Source organism: Mustela erminea, chromosome 3 (genome assembly GCF_009829155.1).
Source record: "Mustela erminea isolate mMusErm1 chromosome 3, mMusErm1.Pri, whole genome shotgun sequence".
NCBI classification, from domain to species: Eukaryota; Metazoa; Chordata; class Mammalia; order Carnivora; family Mustelidae; genus Mustela; species Mustela erminea.
In genome coordinates this window covers 122,768,339-122,785,411 of record NC_045616.1, presented here as the reverse complement: position 1 = coordinate 122,785,411, position 17,073 = coordinate 122,768,339, and the positions used below count along the sequence as shown (strand labels likewise).

At 57.4% G+C, this 17,073-nt stretch overlaps 1 protein-coding gene across 3 annotated transcripts in view; it reads right to left on the bottom strand.

The window, feature by feature from the left end:
* Positions 1 to 16,587, bottom strand: part of PDGFRB (platelet derived growth factor receptor beta) — a 35,386-nt gene extending 18,799 nt beyond the window's left edge. For 2 of the 3 annotated variants that reach the window (XM_032337336.1, XM_032337337.1), the window contains exons 1-2: positions 16,108 to 16,587; positions 404 to 449 (exon numbers count right to left, since the gene is read on the bottom strand). In XM_032337336.1, the coding sequence (XP_032193227.1) occupies positions 404 to 449; positions 16,108 to 16,137 (76 nt within the window). In that variant the 5' untranslated portion in view covers positions 16,138 to 16,587. Of the gene's footprint in view, positions 1 to 403; positions 450 to 5,202; positions 5,527 to 16,107 lie in introns of those variants that run through there. The other variant, XM_032337338.1, reaches the window with a different exon arrangement.
* Between the last annotated feature and the right edge of the window lie 486 nt (positions 16,588 to 17,073).

Sequence of the window (17,073 nt, the reverse complement as noted above, 5' to 3'; positions counted from 1 at the left end):
CCCGGAGCACCGACAGCATAGAACAGGCAGTACTGAGGGAAGGGTGTGCTCACAGAAGCCCAGCCAGGACTTGGGCGCTCATAGCCAGTGAGGGATCGAGGCATGGGAGGGGAGCCCCAGACCGGAAGCAGACCAGCCAGGCTGGTACCCCAGAGTACTGAGAAGAGATGGGACACGGGGGTGACTGAGCTGAGTGAACAGTAGAAGGAGGCCTCCACTGAGCACCGCAGGAAAGGCAGGAAATCGAGGCTCACAAGCACAGCAGTGTCCCTGGGCTCCCAGGCCCCAGTGCTAGTTTAACAGCCTTGGCCAGCTCTAGGGTTCTGCTCAGTGCCTCCTGGGGGTCCCCTACCCCTTTGACAACAGGAGCTGGCATGACACTTGGAAGCCACAGTGTACCTACCTTTGAGGACAGGAGCTGGCCTGGTGCTCGGAAGCTGCATGGTGTCCTGCAGAGTTAAATATAGGGGTAAGGGCTGAGTGGGCACAGTCATTGCAAAATTGGACTTAGCACCTGGGTCCTGCAGAGGAAACCCCAGCGCAGACCACCAAGCCTCCATGTCTATGAGGCTGAAGTCGAAAGCCACCCATGTCCCATGATCAAGAGGATACTCGCCCGAGTTCCCACTCCCTGCATGGGGCTGGGCCTCAGGGCGAATGGACCAAACTTCGCCTCTGCCTCTACCTCTCCAGTAGCCTTGGCTGAACCCAGGCCTCTCTGGGCCTTAGTTTCTCTTTATGTGCAGTGGGAGTGGGGGACTCGGGCTGGATGGTGTCCAGGGGCCCGCCAGCTCTAACAGCCAGTCATCTGGGTGACAGTTCCAATACCAAGCTCTTATCTGCCAGGACAAATATTTGGGAAAGCGTGATGAAAGGCCTGGGGGAGCAGGAGGGGAAAGCCAGAACCCAGAGAACTCCCACAGGCTCCAAAAGCACAACAGGAAGTGGAGGCGGCTGTGGGAAGGGAAGCGGGGGAGTCAGGACTGCGGAATGTGGGGGGGGGGCACCCCCATGCCTGGGCCCCCTTTACTCAGCCCCAAGCTGCACAGGGAGGCCTAGGGGAGAGGGGCCAGGGGCTGAGCCCAGGGGCAGCCCCACTGCACGGGAAGTCTTCAGAGGTCCTTGGAGACTGCTGAATCCAAGCTCCCCCACCTTCACCCCCGAGGGTCCAGACAGGGAAACCAAGGCTCTGGATGGGAAAGAAGTTCACGCAGGATGACCCAGCAGAGCTTGTCCAGGAGGGAGACAAAGAGATCTGGAATGATGGAGGCAGAAAGAGACAGACACAGAGACCAAGAAGGAGGATGCACATGGTAAAGGAGGCAGCCAGAGACAGAAGAAGGACCACAGAGAGACAGATCGACTCAGGTGGGATTCTGCTCCATCCCTGCCCTTAGCAGCTCCATCTGCGGATTCCAGACAACCACCAATAGCCAAGCTGGCAAGGGTCTGCCTGCAGCATCGATAAGAAGGTGACCAGAAGGAGACAGGGGTCACAGAGCAAGAAACGTGGGAAGAGACCGCGTGACCAGGCACAGGGCGCCTCCCGGGCTGCGGGTCTGCTGACTTCCCTGAGTGGCTGCCGGGCCAGGCCTGGCTCTTCAGGCCACGCCCACATGGCTCTTTACTTCCCAGTCTAGGGCTGGGCTCCAGGTCTGAGCCCCATGGGGGCTGCCTCCTGTGCCATCGCTCTCGCTGTGTCCTCAGTTGCCAGCTCAAAATGGGATGATGGGGAGTGGGCCACTTATGGGGGCAGCATTTACCCCTACTGCCCAGCCCCCCAGGAAGCTCTCTGAGCAACTCTGCTTTGCCCTTCCTCCTCCTCCCCATCCCTTCGACCAGCCTGCCTGAGGGTCTCCTCATTCCTCCCCATTCCTCTCTCTTGACTCTTCCAGAGACAAAGCCCAGCCCTCCCACAGCACCCCCACTCCCGTCCCTCCTGCCCCAACCTCTCCAGCTGGATGCCAGTCTTCCACCAGCAAGAGGGATCAGTGCAGAGGCAGAGCCAGCAGCTCCCACAGAGGCCCATGTGCCCCTAGCTGGGTGCCCCTCTTGCTCCCCCCTTCCTGCCTGAGATCCCAGCCAAAGAAAATCATTAGCAGCCCAGGCTGGGGGAGGGGGTCATCTCAGCCTCCCTGCCGCTCCCCTCCCAGCCTCCCTGGCTGGCCACACTGTTTATTATTCTAAAGGAGGAATTTGGTCGGCTGGCCTGGAGATGGGAGGTCACTGCGACCAGGGCTGGCCTGGCTCTGGAAGGCTGGGCCTTGCAGGCTGGGCCCCCAACTCCCCTGACCCTGGCTCCTCTCCTGCTGGGCGTGGGGCCGGGGGCAGCTCAGAGTTTCTGAGACTCTGAGCCAGGAGGGGCCCTCTTGAACAGGCAGCGGCCCAGAGAGGGACAGAATTGTGGCCTAATCACACAGCAAAAAGGCAGAATCAGGCTAAGGAGAGGATAGTCTGGGCAGAAGTGCTCAGGGCCAGTGTAGATGCTCCAGGGATCTTGGACCGACTTCTCACTCTAGGAAATGAACATTTTGGCTCCAGTCACAAGGGATCTCAGACTCACCGTGAGACTCAGCAAGTCTCCTGCCTTCTCTGGGACTCAGTTTCCCCCCCCATGAATACAAGGAGAAGTTTGGAAGGGGCAACTCAAAGAGCTACCCTTGTCCTAAAACTGTGCTTTTCACTTGCTAGAGAGAAGGTTCTGGTCACTGTTATTCTTGCTGGGGTGGTTTAGGGAGGTGAGGCCGATGAGAAAGAGGGGGCTACGTTACCGAGGCTGGAGTCACGTCAATCCACAACCCATCTCATTCCACAGGTTGAGTTTCCCTGACCATTTGGTCACAGACACGCTGTGTGGACTTTGACAAATTGTTTCCCTCTCTGGGCCCCACTTTTCCCATATCTACAATTGGGAGTTAGCCGGCCTTTCAGGGGACTTTGAGACAAATAAACAGGTGATCTGGAAACCCAGGAGGTGGCAAAAGAAAAGGTAGTGTGGACAACAGAAGGACTGGGAAGAACAAGAGTACAGTTTGGGGGCCCCAGACTCAACCTCCCAGGCCCATCTTAGATGACTCCCTGATACCCCCAGTTATTTACCCAATGCCTTATGGACCTCTATGCTTCTCAGAGGCTGCTGTAGTGCCAGCCAACCCCACAGAGGCCCAAGCAGCTAATTCGGAGGTTGTAGGCTTGCCTGTGACAACTCCCCCTTCTTCAGGGGGAGAGCTGCTCTCCAGGGAGGAGTCACCTGGGACAAGATGGATGTCACAGTCAGGATGCAGGCACCCTCCTACCTGCCATACTCTCCTGCCTGGGGAGGCCCCTGAAGCAGAGAGAGGGCGGGGACTCTCAGGGATCCCCTCTTTGCCCATGAGGAGGGTGCTGAGGGCCAGGAAGACCTCATGATTCCTCTTACTGGTGGGGGCAGAGGTCCAAAGATGGAGTCATTGTCCCGCTCCTCCCAGTGAATTAGAAGGACCCGTTTGGGGGAGCAGAATGTGGACCCCAAATCTGGGGAGCAGGCATGCTTGGGGAACCACTCTGAGCCCAGACTTATGTCTTTCCAGCTCCTGTGATTCTTTCCCACCACCTTAATCTAAATAAATCCAGTCCTCTGGACCACATCCGCCAGCAGTAGCTTCCCTCCCTCGGGGTCCCGAGACTCCCACGACACAGGGAGGCCAGGGAGGAGGGCTCCCTGGCTGCCAGCGGTGGGGGAGGCTTGCACACGGCCGGCATGCTCTCACACACCCCAGAGCCCCACCTCCCACGCACTCACACGTTGCTCGGAAATACACCCGTGTGCACCAGGCCATGTGTGTGCCCAGCCCTCAACGCAGGCACTGCACATGTGCGTGCCCACACAAATCCCACGTGCACACAGCTCCCCGGCACCCGGCACACATGGCCGCACACGCGCTCTCGGCGCAGACTGCTGCCTGTGCGCTCTCCCACACACCCATGGGCGGGGTGCACACGTGCCACAGATCACATGTGCACCCGGCCCCAGCCAAGCTGCACACGTGCAGGGGGGCCTGTGTGCACGCAGGCCTCAACACATCCGAACACACAGCCACAACACCCAATACAAGCCAGTGCTCACCAGCCGACTCTGTGGGCTACATCCAAGGGTCACTCCTGTTTTGGATGGGGAAACCAAGGCAGTGAACCGGTAGGGAACTTGCCTAGGAATGCAGAGCAGAGACCGAACCTCTGTCTGCAGAGTGCTCTCGGCCAGCCCGTGCCACCGCCGCCTTCTGTGTTTGGGCTGGGGACAGAGTGGGACTGGTTTAGCTGAGAGGCGATGGGACCTGGTGATAGAGGCTGGAGGGGCTGGAGTGAGAGGTAGCTTGCAGGAGCCCCTACTCCTGATTCTGACTTGGAACACTGAGGGGGGGGCAGGAGCGTGTGTGTGTGTGTGTGTGTGTGTGTGTGTGTGTGTGTGTGTTGGGGATGCAGTGTCATTTCCTGAGATGAGAATGAGGCAAAGGGCCAGGATTGAGAGCTGCCATCAAGCTGCTTCAGGGTTGGAGGGGCTGTAGGCTCCCGAGTGGATGGAGGGACCCTCTGTCTGGAGGCAGGGAATGGGCAGAAATAGCAGGGAGGTGAGGATGGGAGGCAGCCCTGCTGCAAGGAGGAGGGGGGTGTTGGGGCGGGCAGTCTCAGGCCAGGGATGCTCTGAATAAACAAGATGCCAGAGGGAGGAGGAGGCCTAGCCAAGGAGTCACGGGGTTAGAGTCACAGAATATCAGAGCTTCACGGCCCTCAGGGATCATCTCTCCAAACCAACCCTCTTCCTGTGCCCATTGTACAGGTGGGGAAACTGAGGCTTAGAGAAAAACAGGGACAGGTGTCAGTGTTTTGCCCTAGGCAAGCCAGGCTCAGGTAGGTAGCTGGTGGGGCGCTGGAACACACCTGACTGGGCAGCCCTGGCTCCAGCCCTATCCCCGATGTGAGGCCGGTAGCTCAAGACCCAAGGTTCAGGCTACCTTCATGGCCCACTCTGCGGGCAGTCACTCTTCCTGTCCTGTCCTCAGAGAAAGTGGCTAAGTTGCAAGCAGAAGTGGGGACACTGCTGGCAGCCTCCTCCTCTCTTCTGTACACCCCTCTCCACCCTGCGTCCCCGGGGACAAACCAGGACAGATTCCTGGCTGACGGGAATAAGGTTATGTGGGTTCTTGCCCCAGCTCTGTCACCCACCTGTCGTGCTGTCGTGCCCCTCACTGAGCCGTGGACTTCCCATCTGTACACAGGGTGCACTTCCAGGGCTGCCTGTGGCTCTTAGGACCCCACTCCCTCGGGGAAGGCAGCTGTGCAGAGCTGGAATGCTGGGATGGGGGTGGGGACCCGGGGAGGCGCCCTGGCCTGGATGTCATGACTCAGCTCAGAGAAGGCAGCCCGCCTGAGGCCTAGGAGTGTGTGGGGGCAAGAGGCATCTGGAGCCAGGGATGGAGTCCTCCCTCCGGCAGCTGCGAGAGCACATGAATGAGGGCCGCACCGGCTGGACCTGGCAGAGGGCGGCCCGGGGGGGCCTTACTCCAAGGGGGCTGAGATGTAGGTGTGCTCTGGCAGCATGGGTGGGGGGCCTTCATCCCAGGAGCCAAGTAGGACTGCAGACTCCCCTGGGTAGGGAGACAGTCGGCGTAGAAGCCTCGGAAGGGGCTGAGGCTGGGGGGCTCCCACCTGCCACCCTCAAAGCTAAGCCCCCCTCCTATCTGTTGGTGAGGGCTCAGCACTCCACCTCTACACAGTGAATCTCCCCACGAGCCAGAAGAGCACCTCAGGGCCAGAGAGAGAGCAACCTGGCCCAAATCGCACAGTGATGTAGCTTGACATTCAGGCCTCATTCTGCCATGTGGCTCCAGACCTAGAGGAACTTCTGGTTTCTGGGTACCTATGAGGTCCCCCAAACAAAGCAGCAGAAAAAAAGCTAAGTTGGGGCCTGACCCGGGCTTCAGACGTTCTGGAAGTCCAGGTGGGTAGAATAACAGTGCCCATTCCATGGGCTGGCATTCTGATCTCCCCACCCCCGCCCCTTCCAGCACAAGCTTGGTCACCTCTGGCTTCCCATGGCACCGCCCCTCTTCTGTCTCACCAGCTGCAGGCTGTCCCCTCCAAACCAGGGGAGCCTTTCTGAAATACCTGTCTAACCACCTTCTTCCCTGGCATGTCCGTGGCCCCCCACTACCCCCAGGACTGGGGGGCTTCTTAACTCAGCCTCTAAGAAACTAGGCGCCCCGGCGGCCCTGCCGACAGCTTGTCATGACTGAGGAAGGGAGGTCGCTGCCCTCCCGGCTCCCTGGGGCCCAAGTGAGGCCCCCACGCTCTCGTCACTCACTGTGCGCTCCTCTCCCCAGGAGGCCTCCCCAGGGACACAATGGAAAGAAATGACCTATTTTCTGGAAGTTCAAAATAAAAAGAAACATCTGTCTGGATCCAAGCCAGGCTGATAAAGAACGGACTGATTCCCCCCAAGCCTGAGCACCCCCTCCTGCCACACATCCCCTCCCCCGCCAGGGTGTGTGCACGTGGGGGTGGGGGATAACGCAGGCCCGGGACTTGGAACAGCTCGTGGGAAAGCACTCAGTGTGTGCTTCACGGCCACTGGGGGCCCAGGGGAGGGGGCCTTGGTCCCCACACAGGCTGGGAACCCGTCCTGAGAAGGAGGTCAGTGAGGGAGGGAGGCCTGCAGTGTGCTCCTGTCCCCCGCCCCCCGCCTCCCAAGCAAATGCTTCCTGCCTTCTCTGGTGCCTTGCTGGCCTCCCTGCTGGTCCCCCCACGGCTGCCCACCCTACCCCCAGGGCTCTACGCAGGCCCCGTGGATCCCCGGACTGGAGTCCTCTGGATCCCATCTGGACCCCCCAGAGCCCCTGTGAGATGGAACAAGGAGCTAGCTGGCCTTGAAAACAACAGGGATAACAATAGTTCTCTCTGAATTCTTTTGGGCCTCCTCCAGTACCTGGGCTGATGTCAGCGGAACAACCCATGACCTCTAGGTGGCGGCCCCCTTTCACAGATGAGGAAAGCAAGGCACAGAGGGGTTAAATCATTTGCCCTTGGGCACGGGGCTTGCCAGTGGTGAAACCGACTGACCACCAAGCACCCTGGCTCCACACCCGCATCATAGCCTCCCTGAGGCAGGAGGTAAAGATGACAAAGCCATGCCTGGCACCCAGCAGAGGCTCCGTCCACGAGCCACACCCGCCTCGTTCTTTCCGCTCTGCTTCCAGACCTCGCCTGTCGGTCCAGGCCCTCCTTGTAACGGGGTGAGCCTGAAGCCGAAGAACAAGGCAAGAGTCATACCACCTCTCACAGAGCCCTACGGCCCTGGGGCTGGGAGGGGCCCCAAACACTCGCCCCCACACGCCTCCCTCTTCCTCTCTGCAAACCAAGGGGTCGTCCTGTCCACAATGGCACACCTCCTATGGCCAGGGGCTCACCCCCTCATCCGTAAACCCAGGCCATCCTTGGAAGGCTCGGGACCCTCAGAGGTCAGGCTGCTCAGACATGTTCATTACACTGGGGATCTTGTTTTGTCCTCACAACAGTCCTGTGACAATTGTTATTCTCCTTTCGTGAGGAGGAAACTGAGTCTCAGAGAAGTCTGGTAACTTGCCCGAGGTGACACATTCAGTAAGCCATGAAGCCGGGGTGCAAATTCAGGCTTGTCGGACTTCAAACCTGTCTTCTTAACCATTCCGATGGGCGGCCCTGTCTCCCGCCCGGAAACAGGTCTGTCCATAGGGAAACAGGACTACACGAGGTTACCCTAATGGGGTCTGTACAGAATCCAGGCTCCCAAGGACTGAAGGATCCTGCGGTCCGAGAGTCCTTAGCCTTCCCTTGCTGCGGGGCCGAGTGAGCACGGGGCGTGCCCCAGCTCACCCAGCAATTTGAAAGTAAAAGCTAGGGATGGAGCTCAGATCCTTCCAGCAACTTCCCTGCAGAGCCTGAGGGTCAGCTCATGGGTGGGGAGAGGAGTCCTTGCTGAGGACAGCCTGGGTCTGGCACAGGCTATGCCCCAGCAGTAACTGGCCTGCCCCGAGGCCCCTCATGAGGGCCTCCAGCTGCAGCACCCTGGCATTCAGGCTAGGTGTGTGGCCGGCTCCAGCACAGGCCCAGGCCCGCTGTGCTTGGGGTCCAGGCCTACCCCCGCTGGGGCCCCAGCACCTCAGCAGCTGCAGAGTTCTGGGCCTCCACCATCCCTCGCTGCCCTCCCTGCACTGCCTTCCCTGCCCTCCCCCGGCCCCCCTGAGCCTCATCTCCGGCCGGTGCCATGGCAACGGAGAGCCCAGATCCTGGCAGCCAAAGGAGCCCCTGAGAGGGGTCCCAAGCTGAGGCTGGGGAGGGGGGTGCAGCAGACGCAGACAAGCAAACCTTCTGTTCCCCGGGCTGCTGCCAGCTCGGGATCAGCCCCGGGCCGGGGTGGGGGCCGCAAATAGAATGGTTTCTCAGAGCCAAGTGGGCAGGGGGCAGGCAGGCCTCAGGCCGTTTGTCCTGACCCACCAGCACGTGGCCTGCCCCCACCAGCCTCGAGCCCAAGCCCACAGGCGGGCGGAGCGAGGGCTCAGAGAAACCCTGCCATTAATTGGAGCCAACGTGGAGCATTGAGATTCCCCTCAGAGCCCTTGGGGCGGCAGAGCCAGAGGGGAGAAAACGCCCACATTTTGCTTCCCTCTCCCCTTCTCAGCGTCTGTCTCTCATCCTTCCCTCTCCAGTCCTGCACGCCGACTCTCCCACAGACAGTTACTCCGCTATTCTGCGCCTCAGCGTTCCCATCTGGAAGTCGGGGCTCGTCACTGAGCTGGGGAGGCCACTGAATGAGTTCCTACAAGTAAAATGCTTAGAACAGGGCCTGGCACACGGCCCTGTGCCGAGTCAGGGGCCTCGTTCTTCCTGCACTCACGGGAGAATAAGTCACTTACTCACTCACCCGGCCAGTGCGTGCACAGCTCAGGCCCCCTGGCCGGGCCTGTCAGTGAAGGGATAAATGAGATGGGAAAGGCCCTTCCAGAAGGACTTCTTAGGAAGGGTAGCTGCCTGTTATTGGTACAGCTGGCAGCCTCGGCGGGCAGGGGCTGTCCCCTAGCAGAGCCGGGAATTTAAAGGCCCACCGGGGACCAGGACCCAGGCCTTAATCCCAGGTCTGCCAACCACCCTTCCTGTACCTTTGCCTTAGTTCCTTCACTTGATTCCCCACAAATGAGGAAACACACCTAAAATTTTTTCAGATGCCCCCAAATTCCTAATACAGAATTGGGCTTACAGTAGATGCTTAATAGATGCTTACACACCATAAGGGATCACCCAGCCTTGTAGGGGTTGGCCCTTCTGGTCTTCAGGCATGTCCTCTAATGGCTTGGGGTTCACTAGGCTGGAGAGCTGACATGGGCAGACGATGGTGACTCTTTCCCTCCAGGGTGGTGATGGGATGGGCTAGGTTGGAGGGCAAAAGGGGACCCCGAAGCCAGCAAGCTGTGCCTGGTGCCACCCAGGGCACCAAAAGCACACAGGAGCCCAACCAGGTCAGGTGCAGTAGTCCTGCTCTGAAGCCACTTAATCCAGGTCCAAGTTAAGTGCCAGTTCTCCTCCCTCATAACGGTGTGACCTCTCTGACTTTAACTTCCCTGAGTTCCAATTTCCAAGAAAATGACACAAGAGATTTCCTTTTCCAGACTTCCTTTTCCATTGCTCTGAGGGGCAGCAATGATGATGAAAAGCACCTGTTACAAAACAGGTGCTGGGTAAATGGCAAGTGTCCTGAATATGGGATTCTTCTAGCGGGGGAGGGGGCGTCCTCCACCTTGGCCTCCGGGATTTAGCCAGTTTCTTTGGTGGATGATGCCAGGGAAGGGTATCCCACAGTGGCTCTGTGTGGGAAATGGGAGATCTCAGGGCATCTAGGAGCACAGCAGGGGGAGAGCTCTGACATCAGAAATCAGGGCTCTTTAGCAAAGAGGTAGGGAAGGGCTCATGTCTGATACCAGGAAGAAAGGCAGAGGTCACTCTGGGAAAGGCCTGGGTCCTGGGTGAGGATTCAGGCTTTGTTCTGGAGGCACCAGGACATTAACAGTGGGGTAGGGGGTGGCTGGCTGCTGGCTGGGCAGCGGTAACAGGCCAGCTCCAAGCACTGCGGGAGGAGGGAGCTCCCCATCCTCAAACGGGAGTGACAGGGGCAGGTTAGCATCTGTGGGAGGGTGTGGCAGCGAGGCCAGTTTTGGATATGAAACCATCTCAAACCCCCCATCGAGGCCCCGGGATCGAACCAGCTATGTAATTTGTGGAGCCAAGTGCAAAATGGACACACGGGACCCCAGTTCCAAAATCATTAAGAATTGCAGGGGTGTCTGGGTGGCTCAGTGGGTTAAGCCTCTGCCTTCGGCTCAGGTCATGATCTCGGGGTCCTGGGATCGAGCCCCGCATCGGGCTCTCTGCTCAGCAGGGAGTCTGCTTCCCTCTCTCTCTCTGCCTGCCTCTCTGCCTACTTATGATTTCTGTCTGTCAAATAAATAAATAAAATCTTAAAAAAAAAAAAAGAATTGCAAATGTGGGGGTGCCTGGGTGGCTCAGTGGGTTAAAGCCTCTGCCTTTGGCTCAGGTCATGATCTCAGGGTCATGGGATTGAGCCCCACATCAGGCTCTCTGCTCAGCAGGGAGCCTGTTTCCTCCTCTCTGCCTGCTTGTGATCTCTGTCAAATAAATAAAAGAATCTTTAAAAAAGAAGAAGAAGAAGAAGAAGAAGAAGAAGAAGAAGAAGAAGAAGAAGAAGAAGAAGAAGAAGAATTGCAAGCATGAGGGGCGCCTGGTTGGCTCAGTGGGTTAAGCCTCTGCCTTCAGCTCAGGTCATAATCTCAGGGTCCGGGAATCAAGCCCCACATCAGAGTCTCTGCTCAGCAGGGAGCCTGCTTACCCCTCACCCTGCCTGCCTCTCTGCCTACTTGTGATCTCCGTCAAATAAGTAAATAAAAATCTTAAAAAAAAGAAAGAAAGAAAGAAAGAAAAGAATTTTAAGTGTGGAGCATCAGCCCTGCTCCCTGGACTCAAAGGGAGGCCAGCTGTCCAACCAGGCAGCAGTGTGTCTATCCGTCTCTCCCACGCATTATTTATCCATTCTGCAGACAGGTCGCAGAGTGAGAAAGGATAAGGGTGCAAATACAGGTTGAGGGGTGGGGTAACTCACCGTCTACTGCGTCAGAGCAAGCCTTTTCCTTCAAGCTCCATTCCCTGAGCTACGGCTGTGACAGGTTCCTAAAGCTGAGCCTCGCCCTATGGACTGACCCTGGAATCCCCCCATGCCTAAATGAGGCTCAGTTTCAAGCGAGGAGACCCTGAGCCGCCAGCTGGTTCAACTTCTGGGAAGGAAGGCTACTAAGGGCGGCAATGAGGATTTGAAACAGCCACAGAAGCCTGGCAGAGGCTAAGGGAAAAGCAGGATGGAACATCTGGGGTCACTGAGTGGCACTCTAGGTCCCCCCTTTTCTTATATAAAAGGAAATTTTGGCCAGAATAGAGAAGTGACATGGGGAGAGCTCTGGGTCCACAAAACTCTACTCATGGAAATGGCATTTCCTCTTTAGCCCAAATTCTGCCTTGTGACCTCAGCCAGGGAGAACTGAGGCTGAGGGAGTCCCCCAGATGGCAGAGGTGATGGACAGCATGTACTTGGCTGGGTCCCAGGCTCAGTGCTACCACTGACCGTCCATACGACTGGACCTCTCTTCTGGACCAGCTCTTCTCTGGACCTCAGCTTCCCACCTGTAGCACAAGGAAGTCAAACCAGGTGACTCCCGGAGTCTTTTCCATCTCTGACCCTCAGGGACTGACTCCCTGACCCTGCTGCCCCCACTTCCCAAGAGAAGCTGGTACCTCTGGCAGATGGAAGGTTTCAGGCTCCTGCGACATCAAAGAGCCCTGACCTGAAGAGAGAAGAAAGGGTACTAATGGTGCAGCTAAAGCAATACACTTTGATCTGCAGCCTCCTGAACTAGGCTGGGGGCAGGGTGCCCCAGAAAGCATCCAGGAAGGGGGTGGTCCCTGGGGTGAGGGTCTGGGGGTTTACAAAGCCATTGGCTCTGAGTCTGAAGTCTTGGGAGGGTCTTAAGGTGGCTCTTAAACGGGAAGCCACAAGTGTGTAAATTGCACACCCACTCCCATCAGGACCCCGCATCGCTTCCCTCACTTCTGGACCCCACCATTCATCCACGCACCATTGAGCCAAAGCCCTTCTTCCTCTTGAAGAAACCCGCAGCAGTGGGCCCTCGCCCTCGGAATGCAGGGAGATCTTCCTCCATTGTTTTCCATAGGCCTTCCTGAGGGCCCCCCAGGACGCAGAGTTCATAGCCCCTATGCTGGGGAGCAGTGGGGACAGGGAGCACATGAGATTTGAAAAATCAGCCTCGGAAGGAGCCTAAAGGCTCACAGCATCCACCCATACACACCCCAACAGGCGCATATTCTGACTTCCTCCCTCTGTACCCCAGGAAAATGGGCACAGGGGCTCTGCAGGAACACACCCTTGGAGCTCCCCAAGAAACCGAGTACATTAACGAATGGGCTGTTCTAACTCTGGAAAGAGTTAGAAACCTCCTCTTTATAGCAGGTTACAGTTTTCCATTAGTGAACATCGATCCTGACCTCTTTCTGTAATGGGTAAAGAAAGAGTAAGAAAAAATCCTTTCACTGTGAAGTTAAAGATACAGGATGCCTGTGTATCCAACAGGCTGTGTGGCTGCCAATCTGGGTTGGTGGGGCTTGGAATCCTGGAATTGTTTTCGGCCTGGAAGGAGCTCAGAGATCATCTCGTTCAACCTCCTGGGTCTTACTGATGGAAAACTGAGGCCCAGCTTAGGACTGACTCAGCCACCGTCACACAGGATGGGTTCCAGGGTCTGAGGACCACCTCTGGAACTCTGAGGGGTCCCCACAGCTCAGGCCCATTGTCAGAGTTTATGCTGGTTCCTCAGGGGTGGCCCGCACCCCACCCAGCCTCTCTTGGGCTCTGGGGTCACAAACACCCAGACGAAAACCCCAGCTCTCCCACTTCCTAGCTGTGGGAACTTGGGCAACTGATTTAACCTCTCTGGGCATTTCCTCATCTGTTAAACAGAGAGAGTTTATATCTACTGCTGGAGGTTGCTGTGACGATTATATTAGTTTGGCAAATATTTATTAAGCACTTTCTGAATGCTGGGCCTGTTCGAAGCCCCAAGGACCACAGCAGTGAACGTCACAGTAATGGGATGAGAGGCACGATGAAAGCACTCAGGGATTGCTGGTCCCTGTTATCTCACCCTGTCCCCACTGCTCCCCAGCATAGGGGCTATGAACTCTGCCTCCTGGGGGCCCCCAGGAAGGCCTATGGAAAACAATGGAGGAAGATCTCCCTGCATTCCGAGGGCGAGGGCCCACTGCCTGCAGGTTTCTGAAATGTACAAGGACACAAGGTGGGCACAGAGGGCAGTCAAGGGACCCTCTACTTCCTTCTTCTTTCTCCACCACACTCAGCAGCCCATCCTGAGCAAAACACGAAGCCCCCTCCTCTAGTCCAGAAGGCAGCTGGTCTCAGAGCCAGACCATGCCTGGAAGGTGGAAGGGGCCTTTACAATACCTATGGTGTCCAGGTCCCTCCCGTGGGCATGGTCCTTTGTGGATCCCAGACTAATTCACCGCCGAGTCCCATGCAGGAGAAGGGAGAGCAGTGACCCTCTCTCAGCCCATGACCATTAGGTCCAGCCCTGTGAGAGCCCAGCAAGAGCTGCTCAGCACCTTACCTATGTTACACTCGCACGGCTTACGTGCCCCTGCTGCTCGCAGAGGAGGGAACTGATGCCAAGAGTTACAGAGCGCTGGCCCGGGGTCACACAGCCAGCCAGAAGCCAACTAGGGATTAATGTACAGTCCCCTGATGCCCAAACCAGATGTGGTTTACCCATGGTGTCCACTGCCTTCCGGATGTAGATGCCATCCAGATAAAGGACACGGGGACCCGGGGCTGGCCAAGCAATGGACTTGAGTTGAGCCAGGGCCAACGCCAGGTCTCCTGACTCTGAATCCATGGTGCTTTCTGCTGTCCCACATCTGTGGGCAATTACAAGTCTCAGCTCTTCTTCCCACACAGGAGGGAGGGCCGCCTGGTCACCAGTGAAGGGAAGGTGCTGGTCAGATGGTCTCCTTCCTCACTCAGGACCCGGCCAGACTCCAGGTGGACCCGGGAGCAGGTGGGGCCTGATGCTGAACTTCCTGCTGTGGAAGGTGCTGGAGCCAGGAGTAGCCTCTGTGGGAGGATGGAGAGTCTTTCCCTTCTGACCTGGGCCTCCGTGGGTAGCAGGGGGTTAAGTCTTTGGTTTCAAGCAGACCTGGGCCTAAGGACCAACTCTGTGTGATACTGGAAAAGTCAGGTAGCCTCTCTGGGCCTTGGTTTTTCCTTTTCTGCCAAACAGGGTAACAGCCGTATGGATTCCCAAGAGCTGCTGCGGAGGTTACAAGGGGCATGGAGTCCCGGACTCTGCACCTGGCACAGAGCAAGCACTCTATGACAGTGAGCAACATGGTCCTCCATCCCTGAGCGTTGTGGACCCAGAGCCTCTTGCTCAGAGGCAGGGGAGGCCTGCACGACTTCAGAGGCCTTTGTGCACTCTGGGATTGCAGAGACAGGCCGGGACGCTCCTCCCTGTTTGACACAGTAAAATGCCATTGGGAGGAACAACGTGATGTTCTGGAAGGGCACCTGAGGGAACCGAGGGGCCTGGTTCTGGTCTCACACAGAAAGTTTTCAGTGAGCCCCCTCCTACCTTTGATCAGCACATTTGCCCCCTGCCCATGCTGGGGACAGAACACAAGATGGGGGAACCTAGGGCCCAAATGATCTCTGATGTACACACAGGAAGAGAAGGCCAAGCAACCAGGCAAAGGGCATGGCAAGCACTTGGAAGACTTGAAGAGCCTGGAAGGCTGCCTGGAGGAGGTGAAGTCGGGAAGGTCCATGAAGGAAAATGGAGGTGATAGAGGAAGGGCATTCTCATGGGCAGGATTGTGCATACTCTTCCTGGGAACCCTAGGATCTGACTGGCAGGAACACAAGCCCCAAGTTTGGAGAAACAGGGCAGGGAGCTTATTATCTCCTGAGCTCTCTTTCACTTACTAGCACTGTGATAACAGTTTCGTAGCTGCCTTGAACCTCACACGCAAAACCAACATAAAATCCGTGCCCACCTCGGAGCTGCTGGTGAGTTACGTGAGATCAGGCCCATAAAGCTCTCCGAGGGGTCCTGGCATGCAGTAGGTGACAATCAATGGCAGCTACTGTTAGGAGTTGGGGCTTTCTACACGGGAGAATCAAAGACGGGATCAAGATCAGATTCATGTTGTAGGACAGAGTCAAAGCAGCGTCCAGAAGAAGGGAGGCAGCAAGGCGGCCCAAGCAGCTGCCTGGGTCCAGAAGGAAGGACCCAACAACCGACTCCCCCTTCTTCACAGAGGGGCCCCCCACATCTTTCGGCCAGGCCCAGGCCCCCAGCCCCACGGCCCCAGCTGCGTGACTACTTGGCTAGGCCTGCCACGGCCCCCTTGTCTTCATGCTTTCCCAGCCACTGGGGGTTTAGAAGGACATCTTAGGAATCTGGAAAATCTGCAAATCCATTTAAATCCCCAGAGGTTGCCTGGCGGCGGACTGGCCTAGGGCCAGACAGATTCTTAAGGACAAGGCTTGGGCCCAGAGACAGGGGCCATGGTTCCGAGGTCCCCAAACCCCGGCTAGATCCCCTTTCCGCGGACCCCGCTTGCCGCCTCCCAACTCCCCTCTCAAGCTTCTTCCAGCTCTCCCAGCCCCCTCAGGCCCTCAGTCTGCACCCAGAAACTTCTGAGGTTCCTTTGATGAAAGCAGGGGGCAGCAGGGCTCTGGAGACCAGGGCCACCCACCCCAGACGCAGCCTGAGCAGGAGAGGAGAAAGCTGGCTCCTTCAGCCCTGACGTCGCCCACAGCCTCCCGGCCTCCTCCCATCTGGTTTTGTTAAAAATATTTTCCATTTTTTGACCTACCTAAGAAGGCGCAGACTGGATCAAGGGGACTGGGCAAGGGACTGGGGATCCCCTTCTCCCAGCACTTACCTTGTTGCTAATGCCTTCAAGTGTGGGCATAGTCCTGAGCTGTGGGCTGTCACCCCCTCCAGGAAGTCCTCCTCACTGACCTCTCATTAACAGAAAGACTTTGCTGGACCCCAAATGGGGCAGTAGCTGGGCAGGAGAGCAGGGAGGACAGCTGTAGTCTCCGGGAGCCTTGAGAGAATGGAGCGAGTGAGGGGCTGCCGGGGTGAGGAGTGGCCTCACTCCCAAAGCATCCTTCTGGAGGAGCAGGGCTGCCAGGAGGGGCCGCCCTGGGTCTGGCCGACTGGGCTGCGCTGCCCGGCACAGGCTGCTGCCCCGCGCCGCTAGTCAGAGGGGCCGCTTCTCTCCTTGCTGTCCTCCTCCTCTCTGCTCCCAACTTGTTCACAGAGGGATCCTGGGTTCCAGACGGGATGGGAAGGGACTGCGGGCGCTGGCAGCCCCACGAGCTCACACCACTGTGGGCTTCCTTGCTCCCCCCCCCCCCCCCACTTTGGGGGAAAGGCTGCAGGGCCGTCGCTGATTGGCTCCGCTGGAAGAAGGGGGGGCGAGGGGGCGGGGAAGGAGGACGCGTGTGTCTGTTTTCAATTTCAGTTTCTTCCCCCCCTCTCTTTCTTTTCCCCCAAGTTTCTTGTTTTTCTTCCTTTTTTCCCCTCTGCTTGCTCCCTCCGTCGCCTGCTCTCTCAGGATGTGAGGGGATGTTTAGAAACTCCGCAGCCCACGCCAACCGCTGAGTCACTTTTTATTAAAAAGTGGCCTGGCCTCACCTCCCTGATGCCTTGCTGTGGCACCTGGGGCGGGCTCCCTTCTCCGAGCCTATTTCCCCACGTATAAATGCAGCTCTCATAACCCATATAATTGATTCAATCAACATCCATTTATTTATTTTTTTTAAAGATTTTTTATTTTATTTATTTGACAGAGAGACATCACAAGTAGGCAGAGAAGCAGGCAGAGAGAGAGAGAGGAGGA